The following is a 16,989-nucleotide window of genomic DNA, read 5'->3' on the forward strand; positions in this document are numbered from 1 at the left end:
AACATCAAGACTACGCGTCCCCTTGAGTTACTCTGTATGGACTATCTGTCACTTGAACCAGACCGAAGCAATACCAAAGACATCCTCGTTCTCACTGACCACTATACAAAGTTCGCAGTTGCAATACCTACACCAAATCAAAAGGCGAAGACAGTGGCAAAGTGTTTATTCGAGAACTTTATAGTGTGCTATGGAATACCAGAGCGTCTCCACACGGACCAGGGCCCAGACTTTGAATCTAAGCTTATAAAAGAACTCTGTAACATCGCTGGTATTATAAAGACCCGGACGACTCCATACCATCCTCGGGGAAACCCAGTTGAAAGGTTCAACCGGACGCTTCTCAACATGCTTGGAACCCTGGAGTACAAACAGAAAGTCACCTGGAGGGAATACGTTAAGCCCTTAGTGCACGCTTATAACTGCACCAAGAACGAAGTTACGGGCTTTACACCGTATGAACTGATGTTCGGTCGTTCACCGCGGCTTCCAGTAGATCTGGCATTTGGCTTGCCTGTGCGGGAACATCAGTCCACATTTCACTCCCAATATGTCCAGAATTTGAGGTCTAGACTTGAGGAAAGCTTTCGAATCGCTTCAAAGAATGCAGCAAAGTCTGCTGAAAAGAACAAGCACCGGTTCGACCAGCGAGTGACACCATCAAAGTTGGAAGAAGGAGATAGAGTCCTTGTTCGGAATGTCAGGCTTCGAGGGAAACACAAGCTCGAAGACAAATGGGAACAAGACATCTATGTGGTTGTAAAGCAAGCAGGGGATTTGCCCGTTTACACTGTGCGTCCAGAAAAGAACGCTGATGGACCGACCCGCACACTTCATCGAGATCTCCTCCTGCCTTGCTCATTCCTCCAAGATAATGATGACAATTCTCCAACTAGAACACCACCTCGCAAACCTCGAACCAGGAGTCAAAAGCCGGAAAAGACGGTTTTGAATGACTATCCAGAGGAAGACGATGTGGATTGGGATTTTCCTCAAACACAGTTCCAGCCTACATTCGGATTCAGGAGCAGAAGCGCACAACCTGCTGAACCACCTGGTGAGCCCAGTACTCTGCAGTCTGAATCCAAGTCTATGGCCGATTTACCCCCTGTGTCTATGGTCAGTAGTCCTGTGAATCCTGTAAATCTAACCCCTGAATCCTACTTACCTGATGTGGGGGAATCCTCTGCTGTATCCTCAATATGCCACTCACCTGACGTCGCTGAATCCCCTGCCGCGTCCGAAGTTTTTTCACCTGTGGGGGAAGAGGAGCTTGAGCCTGGTGACACCTTACCTGGACCTGAGGAGTCTCGAAGACCTGAGGGCCAGCCCTATGAAGAACCGGAGCTCGCTGACCAAGCAGAGGTATCACCCAGTCTGGCTGAACCACTGCTCAGCTCAGCTAGGACCCCTGTTGAACTTAGCAGTAATTGCGCTGATACTCACCATTCCACCGTTGCAGAGTCCGATCCTTGTTTTCGGCGTCCCACACGACAACGACAGCCGCCTAACCGCCTTCAGTATTCGGCCTTAGGTAACCCGTTAATTTCTGTTGTGCAAACGCTGTTCCACAGCTTAGCAGACGCCTATAGTGAAGCCTTGAGTCCTGCCTCTACAGCAACTATGTCTTTGCGATCTCGTGTCCATGTTGTATAGCATGCACCAGGAGTTGCATGGTCTTAAGGGGGGAGGATGTAACCCGGGTGAAAACATCACTTCTTCCCTCTCGTGCACTTTCCATGTAAATTCCTCTCGCGGTATTTACTTTACTCGCGAGTGCAGCGTCACACGCTCCCGTGACTTTGTGAGCCAATTGGGCAGCCATATAAGCCGGCAGGTAAATGCGTCGGCTGCTACGCAGGGAAGCACGGGGGAGAGTTGCTGCAGGTAGGCTTCAAAGTTATTTTTCCGCTTCATTTGCACTTAGATCGCTTTAATACTAAACGTAACAACTGTTGATTATAGGCGCCTACTACCGCGAGCCTCGGATCATCGAGATAAGGCGTCGTAGTTAAGTACGGAAAGGAATTGGTGAGTAAATCATTGTGCTAATTTTAGCCTAGCCTGCCCCATCGAATTGAATGGGCTGGTTAGCATTGCATTTTATGCCAGTTTCTCAAATGGTTTTAACTAAATGTCATTTGGAACCACCATTGGTCAACGGTTAATGTCTTATGTAATTGATTAATGCTGTGTGGTTTAATCCTGTGGTGGGTTAGAGCCCAGGTTCACTTTAGTTGTTGTCAATGCTTTTGATTGAAATCTATGTATTTTACCTTGGTGTGTTAGCATGGGGTATTTCAATATTTATTGTCTGGATGAATATAGTGCAATATTACGGATAATTGGAATATTAATGTATACATGGGTATATTTTATATTAATATATTATGTATTGATATGGATATTGATTGAGATTATTATACTATTGAATCCTAGATCATGTATTTAATGCAACTAGTATTAATTATTCAGGGTTCAATTTTGTGTGCACACTGATTCGTGAACAATGGTCCTGTGTTTCATACAGGCCAGGTGTTAATTTTGATGGCGAGCTACGGAGAGGCCTAAAGCCTAAGCAGAACAATATCATTCAACTCAACTCATCGGATTCGGGTTATCCAATCTGGATCCGGAGGAGATCACCTGCTCTGTCCGGGCCGGTAGGAGGCTCCTTGCAGCCGACCAAAACTCTTTGCCCAGTTTTCCCCTGCGGCTTCCATATAGCCATTCACACCCGTCACCTTGCTTCTAACACATTCACCAACTCAAACCCCCGGATTCAACTGATCGTGCCATACTGGACTTGGGGTCGTTTGGGGAATTGGAAAGTGATATGGGATTTGTGAATCACAGAATTTGAACTTTATTGCATGTTGGAACCAGATATTTTCATGTACATATTTATTACTGAATGGTCATTCAGGTTTACATTCACTACTTTTCTATTTTTTTATAAATGTTGGTGTTTTGTCTGTCTTGCTAATATATGGTACCATCAAAACCTAACATTCAGTCTCTGTGCCTCTGTTGGTTCTCCTCCCTCCAGTGAGTTGATCTAGCCTTCTGATACTAGCCACTGATACCCATCTTAGCTTATACTAACATACTTGCTACAAGTTTCATTCAAAGGAATGTTACAGCAAAGTAATATAGCAAAACCGAACAAAATTATTAATAAAATAAAATAAATACAAGAACTATACTGAGGACTACTGGCTGCTGAAACAATGTACAACAGGGGAAATGTGTCATAAAGGGACCAAGGGGGCTACATATGTATTACAGCTGCCAAGATACACCTTGTTCTGGATGACACGCAGTATGATCATTTGTTTGTTACTCTGAGCTTTTACTGTATGGGACCATGATATGTGACAGAAAACCATTTTTCTTTGTCTTTTTTTTAACATCTCAGAGGAGGTTCTCTTTAGTTTGATGAATGTGAGCACTGACTCTTGGGTTACTTGTTCAGAAAGTCACGGAGTCTTTAACTGCAGTCGGTTAAGAGTTCAAAGGCAATAAAAGGAACAACAGATAAGCACAACACTGAAAAACCAAAAGCAGTATTTATTTAGCCTATTAAGGCAAGATACTCTATATGAATATATCTGTGTTCATTTTTAGGGCCATATTAACACCAAAAAAGAGGACAAGACTGAAATGTAGATAGTAAACCAAAAAGACTGGAAGTTTAGTTGTTGCTTCTTTATTTATCTTAGGTAAGGGTTAAGGTTTTGTTTTGATGAAAGCTGCTACTCAGCAAACAAAAACCACCATGCACCCCAAGAACCTGAATCACATGAGGTCAACATAAAACAACAAACTCCACCCCAGCATACTCAGATTATGTGCCGTTTAAAGAACAAAAGTGTTAGCAGCATATATAAATTGAATTGCGTGTAGTTGTAGGCCACAAATACTTTTATTTTTATAAGGTTTACAAAATTAGTGACATTATGTGCACCAGCAAGGACTTAGATTTGTTATTATGGGTCGTTTTTACAGAGATAGGTCATCAATACTGGCAGAGTTGGTTTTCCAAACCTTTATAATTGACTCATGTGATTTCTGGTTTCTGTCCAAACTGAAATTCATTCAGTGCTTTGTGTAATTTTCCAGCACCAGAATGGATGTTTTTCCTGATAAGTTGCTGGTGTCAGCAATGTGTTACCTAAAGTATATTTGTTTGACATAATGTTTTTGTCATTACTAACGCCCCACAATCTCACAGCCATTTCTAACTGGTATGAAAATCTAATTCATTTATATTACATCATTCAATTTTTTTCTAAATATGATATAAAAGCATGAAGAATCTTTTTCAACTGGGATCGATCAATTTTATTAGATCTCAGTCTGGTGCAAATATTCAGTTTGACCATATACAAATATTTAACCAGCAAGACTAGAGGTCACATCCTTTCTACTTTGTCTTAAAAAACACAAATACACAAAAGGGATTAAGCTTCCAAAGACTCATATTTTGCATGCAGCCAAATATTTTTTTTTTTAGATTATTTGTTTGTTTTGTTTTATTAGTCATTGGTGCAATCAGTTCCCCTCATTTACTCATTTAGTTTTTAAATGCATTGCTTTTTAGGTTCACAATAAAACGTCAAGTCAGCTCTGTTGAGGCAAGAAGCATATCCCCCAATCTGTCACACATAGTAATGGTGGTGCCATACAGGCTATGCTACTTTTCATATGTGCCAATACATTAATGAGGCACATTGGCCCTGTTACACTCAAGGCTGCCTGCCTCCCCAGGGAATAAGGGCAGCAGGGGAAGGCAAGCTTTCTGATGATTGCTCTGTTCTCCACAGAGCATAGCTTTCCCTTTAATCATTTCACTTTTTTCAAACTTCTCCTGTCATAGCCTGGGGCAAGTCACATGCACAAACTCACCACTGTTTCATCAATATTCTGTCTTTTTCTCTTTTTTTTTCTCACCGCGGGATCATTGTGATAAATTTTGCTCTCTATGATAAACCATATTGCCGAACTATGAAGTTATCATGGGACTGAACAAATGGTTTGAGGCTGTAATAAGTAAAATAGGCCACAAATATGACCCACAGTCCCGTCCATTGACAGTGTGCTAATACAATATGAGCAACATTATAAAGTAGTGTCATTAACAAAGGAACAACTACAAGATTATATCATGCAATGTACAAAGGTCTGAAATGTGCAGGCCAACATTAGGTTGGCCATCATACATGTCATTTCTGTAGCGACTAATGAAGCATCACTTCAAATGTCCCTAAAATCACAAGGGATAACGATATAATTTTGTAAGATTAAGAAGCGGCTCTGATCAAATTAGCTTGGTTTGTACCTACGTATCTCACATTGATGGTTATTTTTGGAGTCAGTTTTTTTTATGATTGTGTTTTTTGTTTTTTTTTCCAATGTACACAGAGATTCATTGTCACATTGAATTAAAGGCATGATGAGCTGTTTTGCTTACAAGATTTAAGAGTACTATAGAAAGGAAATTTGTGCCTCCAGGGTGTCGTATCACAGAACTGAGTGCTTTCTCTAATTGAATTATGAAATCAAAACTAAATTTGACAGCATCATCACTTAATAGGGCAGCAAACTGCATCAACACACTGTACTGAATTTATTTATTTATTAAAGTTTAGTTTTAAAATCTCTATATGCAACACTGATTGTGTTTTAATAGCATTTTTTCTGCTTCAACAATGTCACTTAAGTTTTTAACAGATGTGCCTTTAACACAGAGTCCTCTGCTTTGTTTAACCCAAGCTGGAAATCAATAAGGATGGGAAATAATTGCCAGTTTTATACAATAATAAAACTTTAATAGAAGTTAATAGAAAACTGCTTGACAACAGTGTAATAGCGTTGTCACCAGGAGATATAAGATAAAACCACCACCTGGATTGATGCTTTGTTGAGATGTCAGTCTCAAATCATGCTGTATAATTGTGCTGTGGCAGATTTATTCCTGGGCATAATCAGTTGCAATCACGGAAAACAAGGACAGAGTTGAATAAAGCCCGGTGGCCTGCAGAAATTATGCTAAAAATGAATTTATCATGAACACATGGTGTGTAACCCAGCGGCGAGGACAGAACGCAGCACTGTGCCATCACATCAAACTGCTTTTTCATTTTGCCAGTGGTTATGCTGTTATCTAACCATGACTTGCCCGAGTGCTCCATCTAAACATCTGGCTGAAGTCTTTCTGGCCTCATCTATTGTAAAGTCACAAAGGAGGAAACAAAGTTGCTTTTGCACTTTGTTGATGGATATTGATTGGATGAGAGCAGCCCACATCTTTATTTACTCTGGTAGTTACCCACTCTAAGTAACACTGCCAGTGACTTTTAAGGTAAATGCTTCGAGACAAGGACAAAGGGGTCATGACAAAGTAAAGGCAACTGCTTCTCAAAACATTGGGTTAGCTATTGTAATCCTTACAGAACCAATTTCCTTTATACACTAAAAGTGCTTCAAAACCTGATGGCAGGTCTTGGTTGAGAGGAAGTGCTGTAAATGGGTTGACATGAACTACCAATTAGGACTCTACACATTAGACACAAAGTTCCATAGCCATCTCAAGGGACATACACCCAAAAGATCTCATTCCCCATGATTCTAAACATTGAGGTAGTATTACACCCCGAAGAGGTGTATTAGTTTTTAAGTTTCACACAGTCAACAGTATAACTCAATCAAGAATGTGATGAAGAAGCAGAGTTATTCTTACTCTGGCCTTTCTCCTGGTGAGAAACTATTTGGTCTGTCCTCAAAGTGGTCACTGGTCTTGGAGAAACTTGTGGCAAGGCCAAGGTCTTGGTATGAGCAGAGCCGACTCCCTGACCTCTGTAATTGAGATGCAGGAAGAATACTGCATTCGTATCAAATGAAAAACTATTTTAACGCAGACAGGAGGAGCAGTTGCCAGGGAAAATAAGTCGATCGAGGAGATGTCTGCCCCTTGTGGTTTAAGTGGTAAGACCTGCTGTCCAGTCTATGATTAGATTGAACTTGCTCTAAATTAGCTCAAACTTGCAGCAGAGCAATATGCCCTGCGTCAAGCAGTGCTGACAACCCACAGATATGTGCATGGAAAAGGAAGGAAGGGATATTCACCATTTGACAGAATAATCATGGGAGAGGCAGTTCACTGTAGGTCAACTTTGGCTACAAGTGCAGAAAGTGAGTTGAGAGGGAAATGTTAGATAATCTGACCACGTATTTTTTTTTTTTTTTCTATTGAAAGGTACATGACAAGTCCAGGCATCATCCCACCACCTGATAAGAGCTTAGGCCCCTGACATTGTGCAGTTGCCAGCAGTGCGACTGCAGCTTCAAAGCAAGTCAAACGTCAGCTTTTGATCTGAGAATAAGCAAGGACATCTAAAAACCAGTGATCAAAGTGCAGTTCACTTACATTTGTGTTCTGAAATGAATGATCCTGCGCATCCATCCCCACATTCAATCTCATAATCTGTCTGCACACACCGCAGTGTGCACAGAAGAGTTACATGATGAGTAATGTAAGAAATATTTTGAGCGTCCGTCAACATAAACCATTTAATCAAACTGAAAAATCATTATCTCACTGATGCATAAAGTTGTTTTTAGAAATAATTATGCTCTGTAAACATTTCCTCATGTTTGTCCACTTGGGCTGGTAAATTACTTTTTACAGCAAGTAAACATTGTAGTGAAAAAATATTGGATCATATCATGCTAACATGTGAGCTGTAATATAACACAGGCTTTTCAGTGCTGAATCAGTTTTAGGTGGTTTAGTGCTACAAATGTAAAGCTGCTATTTGCTGTCCCTAATTAAATAATAAAGAGTGGTTGTACATTAATTTAATAATGAGATTTAATTAACTTTTTTTAACTTTGTGCACTATCATGTCAGAAAAGTTTAATTGTGCTGCTCAGAATATTTCAACTCACTGATAAGTGATGGGTAAGGACAGCTGTACGAATTAACACAAGGAAGTCCAAGCTTACACTGCAGATCATGGTGAAGAGAAACCCAAGGTTTTATTCACAAATCTCCTCTGAATTGGAGTTCTGCTCTACGATCACGGGTCAGCTAGCCATGAAACCTTCACTTTCACTCAGGACTGAAGGAAGGGAAGGAAAGAGCAAACAGAGAGGAGCTCTCATAGCAAGGAGGCAGAAAAAAAGAGAAAAACAAAATGAAATAATTTATAGTTCATGACAGGAGCTAAGAAGAAGAAAAAAAGTGGGTCTGAGGAGAGGAAAGAAATTACAACAATACACCTTATCTTGGATTTTTTAATCTTAACCTTTTATTTGATACTTGCTCATGAATCTTGTTGTTAAAGCAATACAGGTAACTAACATTTAATTGCTGATATCCACATGAAAGATCTATTTAACCAAATTCTTATTTATCTTATGTCTTTGTGTCATAAGGCTCTGTTGTTTTCCAGATACTGTCAAACCATTATTGAGCTTGACTGTTGCACCGCATGTTTTCTGATGACTGTAAACATGAGCTGAATTTAGAGCAAATAGAAACATGCTGCACTGAATTATATTACTCTATGTAACCATAATGTACAACTTCATCGAAAGGCCGAAGGCTCAGTGAGGAAGTTTGAGGATGTACTGCAGCTGACAGACACACAGCTGTTTTTGGCAATTCAAAGAATCCACTGACAATAATCAATGTGCAGATAAATGTCAGACCACTGCTGGCCCCCAGTAAATATTATTTAAAAAAAACTATTTAGGTTGTGTTAGAATTGGAGCCTTATTTCCATTGTAAATGCTTGAAGTTCCTACTTGGACACATTTTTGTGGTTATTACAGATGTATACTCCTTTAGTCATCACTCTGTTTAATACTGGGTAAACCTCAAGCTTAGGCCTGAACACCCCTCTGTTTATACTCCTCAGAGTGGTTTATTTTTTTATTGTATTGCGGGTTTTGATAGAGTTGGAGAAAACTGCAACTTATACATAATCTGCTTAAATTTCTAATGAATAAATATAAAATTTTCTTTATAAATTATTTAGAAATATTTATATGCATTAATACATCTCAAGGCAAAACTAGTACAGCATAAAGAATGTAGATGAATTCCTTAAAGGCCACTCGGTTTTAATAGAGATAGTTTAGATTGATGTTGTGCATGTTGTTGTGTTGATATTACAAATCTTGTCATGTGTATGCAGAGCTGATGCCAGTTTTGCTAGGACACTATAAAGACTGTTTTTCATGAGTGAGATGAAAATAATATATATACATTTGATAAATATAAAGCATCTTTCTGAAAATGAAGTAGACGCAGCCGCAGATTAATATTAAGTGACATTACTTAATAAAACCCTAGCCAAAATGAAAAAAAAAATGTGTAAATAATTAACTACACCCTATGATCCAGTCGCTTGTAGAACCACATTTAGGAGTGATAAACTGTAACAGTTGTTATCTGATGACATTATCAAGTTTACATTGCTGTAGAGGAATTTTGGCCCATTTTTTTTTTTTTACTCTGCTTCAGTTCATTGAGTTTTGCAGGTGTTTATTTATGTATAGCTCTCTTGAGGTCCAAACACAACATTTCAGTCTGGCTGGTTCACAACAACACCTTCATTATTTTCCTTTTTTTCGTTTCTTTTTTTCAGCCTTTCTGTTCTAACTTTCCTACTGGGCTTGGGATCATTTCAGTCAAGCTTTAGCTCACATGTGAGGCAGATTGCCTCACATTTGACTAGAAGACTATGGTATACATGGTCGTCTCAATGACTGCAGGTCCTATAGCTGCAAAACAGACTCAAACCATCACCCCCTCTACCACTATGCCTGACTTGTTATAAGGTATTTGTGTTGATATGCTGTGTTTGGTTTTCTTGTCTGCCCAAAGCACATTGTACCAGAAGTCAAGTAGTTTATTCTCATGAATTTTAAACTTAAGTCATGATGCCATGTTCTTTTTAGAGACTAGAGGCTTCTGCCTGGAAACCCCTCCAAACAAGCCGTACTTGTTCAGTCTTTCTCTAATTGTACTGTCATGAATTTTAACATTTAACATGCTAGCTGAGGCCTGTAAAGTCTACCACACAGCTCTTGGATTCTTTGTAGCATTGCAGTATCGGATTTTTGGGTGAGCTTGTTGGGCCATCTCATTTTGGGAAGATTGTCAACTGTTTTGAATGTTTTCCCCTTGGCTTAATTAGACAAATTGATGTCATGTGTCGTGTGTGAGGCTGTTTCACCTTTGCTGTCTTTAACAGCATTTCTGATACTTTAATTTAGACAGTGGGAGTGTTTTCATATAGTTCACATGTAAATGTGTGTGTCAGCTGTGATGCAATCCTCATTATAAACAGGTGTTATCACACTCTATTAGAACAGCTATCACATATCATGATAACAGCCATTTGTTAGGACGTCAGAGAAAACAAATACAATATTATATTGTGATGTGAGAGGAGAGGGAGGTGTTGTGTCTCTGATCTTCTGAAGTTAATGAGGATGTCACAGCTGTCAGCCCTAAAATATGTAGCTAATTATTATAGGAATCTACTTGCTGCTTCCTCATATGCCAAGATCATTCTGCAGTGATCTTCTGGGATACGCTGAGATGTTTGGATAGTTTTTTTTTTGTTTGTTTTTTTTTTGTTTTTTTTTTAAGATTTTCCATCTTCATTTATTTAAATTGTTGGTCTATGCTAGACCACATGGAGATGAAGTTCAATGTTTTTGATGCATTATTAGCATAATTGGCATGACGTGTATTTTATCCCTTTTTTTTCTCTTATTTCCTTTCTGGTGGCCTTCGTCTCTCCTTTCCTTAGCAACATAGTGCCATCTAGTGTGCTTTGCAATGAGTTGAATCGCTATGGCTGCTCAACACAACCTGTGTAGTTATTCACTTTGCAATGCCATGAGAGGGAGACTTTTCCCAGAGGCATATTTATTGTTCTGTGAAAAAAAAAAAAGACTCTTTTAAACTCTCATCTTGAACATCAGACATTGACAGACTTTTGAATTAGCCGGCTATGTTATTTTATTCCCACCAGATACCTCTGAGCCTTTTTTCTTTATCTGGATTTATACTAAACTGTGAAGACAATGTGTTTATTGTGGTTGGTGGAAAGACTGATTGTTATGAAGATCAAAGTTTATTCCATTTGTATAACAAATATAGAGTTAAAGACATCTTTTTGTGTCAACATGAAAGTCATCTCAGCCTGTCTGTGTAAATAATTGGAAGAAATAAACTGTTTATTTTTGAGCTGCCTGACACATGGATCTACCATGCTTAATTAATGTGCTAATCTAATATTTGCATTGCTAAAAAGTCAGACATTCCCAGTTAAATTCACTCTTTTCACCACCTGGTTCTGCCAACAGATCCTAAGAAAAACTGTGAATCTCTTACTTGTTAAACTAAACTTAATGTATGAGGTTTAGTCAAACATTGCCAGTCAGTCTCTTGTATTGAAAGCAGTCTTGACCCTCTGGGCAGTATCAAAGCTGCTGAAGTGCTTTGGCATCAGTGTGACAGGATTAACACATCAAAAGCAGTGTTGGGGCCTACAGCAACGTCACACAGTCAGTACAGCACCTTTCATGTTCTGCTCAGGTTCACTACAATTTCACGTAAGCCAACAGCAAGTCAGACAGAAAAAAGATAATGGGGCCAACCTGCTGCTATCATGCTTCCCCTCAGCTTCAGTGAAATATGTCAAATTCTGTGTGTTTGATGAAAGATTTGAGTTCAACAGGCTCAAGTCAGGAAAGGATATCTGACTTTGTCACATGGCCAGGATGCAAAGGAGCCTTTAAGTCTGACATTCAACCGGAAATTATTGCTGCAAGCCTGCATGGTCTTACTTTTCATGATGCAAACAGTGGACAGTCAACATGGAAGTAAAATGAAACCCAAGTAGTCTTAGAATTAAGATGTATATAGGGTTAAGTTCAAAGAGTATTAATCATTTTGCTATGTTATGGTAGTAAATGAAAATGGGGTAGTTTTATAATGATTTTCCAAATGAGGTGCATTCTCGGTAACAGGTTAAAGTTAAATTTGAACTAAAACATACCTGCCATTTCTCACATGTCACTTCTCTGTTTCTACAAGAATATTTTACAATTAGTAATCCTGTTTCATGTTTTGAGGGCTGTAAACAAAGAAATATGTGTATGAATGGGCTGATATTAACTTTTAAAGGAAAACACTTCAATTAGTATGTTTGCCATCATATAATTGATTTTATCCCATGGGCTAATTGTTAAATTATTAGTACAGGGAGGTTACAAATAGGCATCCAGATAATGTTGCCCTCTCAGCATCTTCTGTTTCTGCTTTTATTATTAACTGTGCAACGCTGTGAAAAAGGTTTTTAGGCTCTGCAGGTGAAATATGGAACGATGTAAAGTGAACTAAAGAGAAAATCAATATCTGGTGGGACCATGCTCTCTCCTGAGTATACTTGCTTCGTTGAGAAACTTCCACTCTCTGTGGGTGACTCCTTTTGCCTCTTCATATAATCCCCCTCTAACTGTCGAGGACATACGCCATCTAATACAGCGAAGGACAAGGTTGTTCTTTATGATGCTGACAATACCTTTTAAAGTATTTTCATTCACTCATTCATTTTCTGAATCAGGCAAAATGCAGGGTACTCTCTGTGGGTACTTTGTATCTCTGTGTTGGTCCATCACAGATCAACACAGACACAAACAACCAGTCACATTCATATTCATTCCAACGAGCAGCAGTTAACCTAACACACACGTGTTTTTGTTCTGTGGAAGGACCGACACTTGCACAGGGAGAACATGCAAACTACTAGATAAGAATCCAAATATTCTATATATCTAAAACCTTTGCACGCTACAATGTATAAATCCCATAAATGCTTTACTTTTTTCCTCTTCTGTAACAACCCTTATCTTCTTTCAGGTGGTTGACATAAAACAGAAACTGAAGATGTCCAAGAAATTTTGGTCCAGCCTTCCTGAGGCCATGTGTGTGGAGGACAGAGTAACTGCAGGAAATGCCAGTGATGGGGAGTGCTGGAATGGACACACCAAGGGCAGGTAAGAGCAACAAGGCCCCAGGGCTGATGAATGCTAACACAAAGGCTTTCTTATAAATCCAAAGTCTATGTAACCCGCCTGATGTTAAGCAGTCTGAGCCTTGCGTTAAGAATTGGGTTGTTAGCTTTCACTGACATAATCTCCATTGTGCAGGAGCTTGGCATACTTTCATTCAACTTAAAGGAGGGGGGGGGCTTCTCCTTAAAGCTGAATGTTGTGGTTTGCATAAGCGCTTACTATATTATAGTATGATTTGCGTGTTTCTAGAAAAAAAAGTGGTCTTATTGTTTTTTAGAATGTTAAACCAGATTAATTAAAAAAATAAAAATAAAAACAGCCCACAGCTACTTCTAGGGTCACAGTAAATTGCTATGTGCACTATTTTTATTTTGAACATATACTGTTTGATGAAAGAATTAAACAACTTTCAACACTAATAATGCAAGATAAAATTAGTTTTAAAGGAAGCAGCTGCTGCCTTTTTTTTCTTTTCTTCTTGTGACCACCTGAATGAGTTATCGTATAAAAAAAATGTGACCCCTTTTAATTCATAGATTTCTGAGATTCACACAACCTAAAGTGTTCTAGGCTTTTGGGAAAATAAAACTCTGTTATGTCAGATGATTTGTGGAATGCCCTCACATGAGGGCCTGCAGCTTATTCATGAAACAAGGCTGCAGGCAGCTGACATGCTTTTCCCGGGAGAAATACTTGACAAGTATCTCAGTGCATTATGAGGGCAAGTGCTCGTTTTACAAACACTGTTGTAACCTTAAAGAGCCATTGCTAAGTGGCTCTGTGAGAATTAACCTCATAACAAAAAACTGAATACGTGAGTCCACCCTGGACCGCTCTCCTGGCATAAAAACCCCTGATGAAAATTCTTTGCAGTCTAAAACAAATGAACACATACTGTACTGCCTTGTTCTTTTAGGAGTCGTTTTTAAAAATAGCGTCAGAAATTGTTTCATATTTGTTTTGTTATTAAGGTACTTTCCTGAAGTCCAAAAGGATGGCCTAATCAACCAGGTGAATAACCCTGAGGTGTCTGTCGACATCACACGTCCCGACACCATCATCCGTCAGCAGATCATGGCTCTTCGGGTGATGACCAACAAGCTGAAAAATGCCTACAATGGCAATGATATCTACTTTCAAGACTCAAGTAAGTTATTTGCTTTTTTTTTTGCCATGCACACAAATGTGTCAACATGCTACTTTTTTTTCCTTTCTCAAGGCAGGAAATGTATTTTTATAGTTGCCCTCAGCACCTCATGCTGTCAAGTTCATGCTCCAGCTCTTGTTACCCTTGAGGCAGAGGTAATCACCATCAGTAAAGCCTAAAGAGGTACTGAAGCTGCAAATAAGCAACAATGACAGTGTGTAATGTAAAAAGAAAAAAAATGCCAACAGTCTCTGTAAACTGATAAAACCTGTAGGCATCACACTGGCTGTACTAGAATCTGCTTTAACATTCTCTAATCAAAACAATTACTTGAACACTATTGTTATTTTTTAAAGCACAGATGTGCATAAGTACTGAATAACAGAGAGCAATTGGTATTGTGTACTATCTATTTCTTTATTTAACCTACATTGTCTGATGTTTTTGGTCCTTGATAACAGCAGAAACAACACAACTACCATTATTTTTTCGTGCACATTTAGAGATGCCACATAAGGAAATGTCAATTAAAGCAGGAAATTAAAAAAAAAAAAAGTTTCACAAATATAAAATAAAAAAGTTTGCTTGATGTGGTTTTTATGTTTTCAAAAAGTGTAGGAAATGGATCAATGTGTTGTACTTGACCTCTTTCAAGGTTATGTTCCCGTTTTAGCAGTCTCTACCCATCCTTCCCACTTCCTTAACAGATGTGAAATACAATCTATTTTGCCACATTCTGACAATACAAAGCAGCTCTTTAACTCCGAACCAGTAAATAGAAACGTGCCTGATTTGCATTTTCTGTATTCTTTTATAATTGTACACATACACGTCTGCTGACGATCCCTTCACCTGTGTAATATAAGCAGTATATTAAACAGGTTGCTCAGCATTATTAGCTGAGTTTTGAAGTTCTAAATGTTGAGATATTTGGAGCTGAATACTCCAGTCTTAACTAAGGAGTTGTCTGCTTGTTTTTTAAATTTGATCAGGTAAAGTGGATTTTCTAACTCAAACATGTAGAAAATGCCTATAATAATCCTCAATAAATAATAATAACCGTGATTACTAGACTAAGACAATGAGCTTTAAATTCCTCAAGAACAATTATAGAAACAGTGGACACAAGTGATTATTTTTGTTGTTTTGTTGTTACAAACATATTTTTACTGTATTGTTGAAGCAGTGGGTTACATATGTACTAGATTTATTTGAGTTTTTTGTTTGTTTTCTGATGTTATTCTGTAGCTGCAGTGACGTTCTCCGTCTGCTTTGTGTTTTTTGTGTTGTTGCAGGTGATGAAGGCAGTGGCTCAGGTAGCGGCAGCGGCTGTACAGAAGTCTGCCCCACAGATGTGGACAGTGCTACCACTGAAATCCCAGTGGTCAGAGCAGATCGGAGCGGGCCTTTGGAAGGCTCTGCCCAACTCTGTGCCGCCTCTGTAGCCCTGCCAACCATGCTGGCCCTCTCAGTCCTAGCTCTTCATCGACAATGGAGATAATGCTGGAGCAACTGGCTAAATATGGACAGCAGGGTTTCCTTTCCTCTCCTCTTCCAGTTTTTGTATTCAGGCAAATCGGAGCTACAGTCAAGCAGACAACATTCGAGCGACCAGTCTTGATGCTGGAGGAGTCTGCTCTGAGAAAGAGAGTAGTCATGCATCATGATTTCCCACTTTCCCAAAGATCATGCAGTGCCATCCCAAGACTTGATATTTTATGGCATCATTCACCATCTACTTATGATGCAAACCCAACAAACTCTTCTTTAGAGATAAAATATATATATATACATTTCCTTGCACATGTGGCAGGTATCAGTATAGGTCTCCAAGTGGAAAAATCTAAAAAGCACTTTGATTATTTTTTTTAAATGCAAAAAAAAGAAGTGTTTTAAAAACAATATTAAGAATGTGATTGTTTAATGCACCTGAAAGAGATTCAGTTTAACAACTATATTTTAAAACAAAATTTAATGATCTAAATGCCAGACAACTTGGGATCATTTGGTTTTTACCTAAAGTTTAATTTAATTCTTGTTCCATTTTCATCAACTCATTGCCAGTTAATTTAAGACGCAATGCAAATACTAACCTGAATTTTGTTTTTCTTCTGTATTTAGAGATCAAATGCAGCCAATTAAATGATGTTTCTTTATTTTATGAGCCACAATAATTTCAATACTGTTTTGCAAGATTGTAGTTGTACTATCACAGTTTGATCATAGGTCTGCACAGCCTTTTAGCTAGTCGCTGAATCTGTTCAGCAGTGGCCTTGTGCTAAAGCTCACTCAAACAATAACTGTAAGGTTAACACTATATACCCATTTGCCTTGCAACAAATTTATTATCTGCAAAAAATTCTCATATCATGCTGTTTTTATGCTTTGCTTCAGGACTATACAACTTGGACAAAATTATTAAGTAGTTTTTCATTATATTTTGCAGAGAAAGTGCCACCGATATGCAACTGCATGCTGGTTCTGTCAAGTTGTTGGCTAGATGTCCTGGTGTAAAATTTAACGCATACAAGAACTAAATACTTAATATTTTCTAATTGCTTGATAAAATCAGAAGTGGCTGAAGTTAAGAATTCTGATTCTGATTAATGGTTACTCAGCATGGTGCCAAGTGGCTTAATTAGGAGATTTTTAACTGTATAACACAAATAAAAGAAAATAGTCTATGAACATACAGCACAGAAAACAGATGGAAGTCAGTATTGTGTCCTGTGTATTATGTG

General features: G+C 38.6%; 1 protein-coding gene across 3 annotated transcripts in view; it reads left to right on the forward strand.

Annotated features, from left to right (window-relative positions):
- gpc6b (glypican 6b) overlaps window positions 1–16,147 on the forward strand; it is an 89,969-nt gene extending 73,822 nt beyond the window's left edge. For all 3 annotated transcript variants that reach the window (XM_042001572.1, XM_042001573.1, XM_042001574.1), the window contains 3 exons: window positions 12,947–13,083; window positions 14,073–14,248; window positions 15,544–16,147. In XM_042001572.1, the coding sequence (XP_041857506.1) occupies window positions 12,947–13,083; window positions 14,073–14,248; window positions 15,544–15,749 (519 nt within the window). In that variant the 3' untranslated portion in view covers window positions 15,750–16,147. The remainder of the gene's footprint in view (window positions 1–12,946; window positions 13,084–14,072; window positions 14,249–15,543) is intronic.
- Window positions 16,148–16,989: the final 842 nt, after the last annotated feature.

This window comes from Melanotaenia boesemani, chromosome 12 (genome assembly GCF_017639745.1).
Source record: "Melanotaenia boesemani isolate fMelBoe1 chromosome 12, fMelBoe1.pri, whole genome shotgun sequence".
Classification (NCBI taxonomy): Eukaryota; Metazoa; Chordata; class Actinopteri; order Atheriniformes; family Melanotaeniidae; genus Melanotaenia; species Melanotaenia boesemani.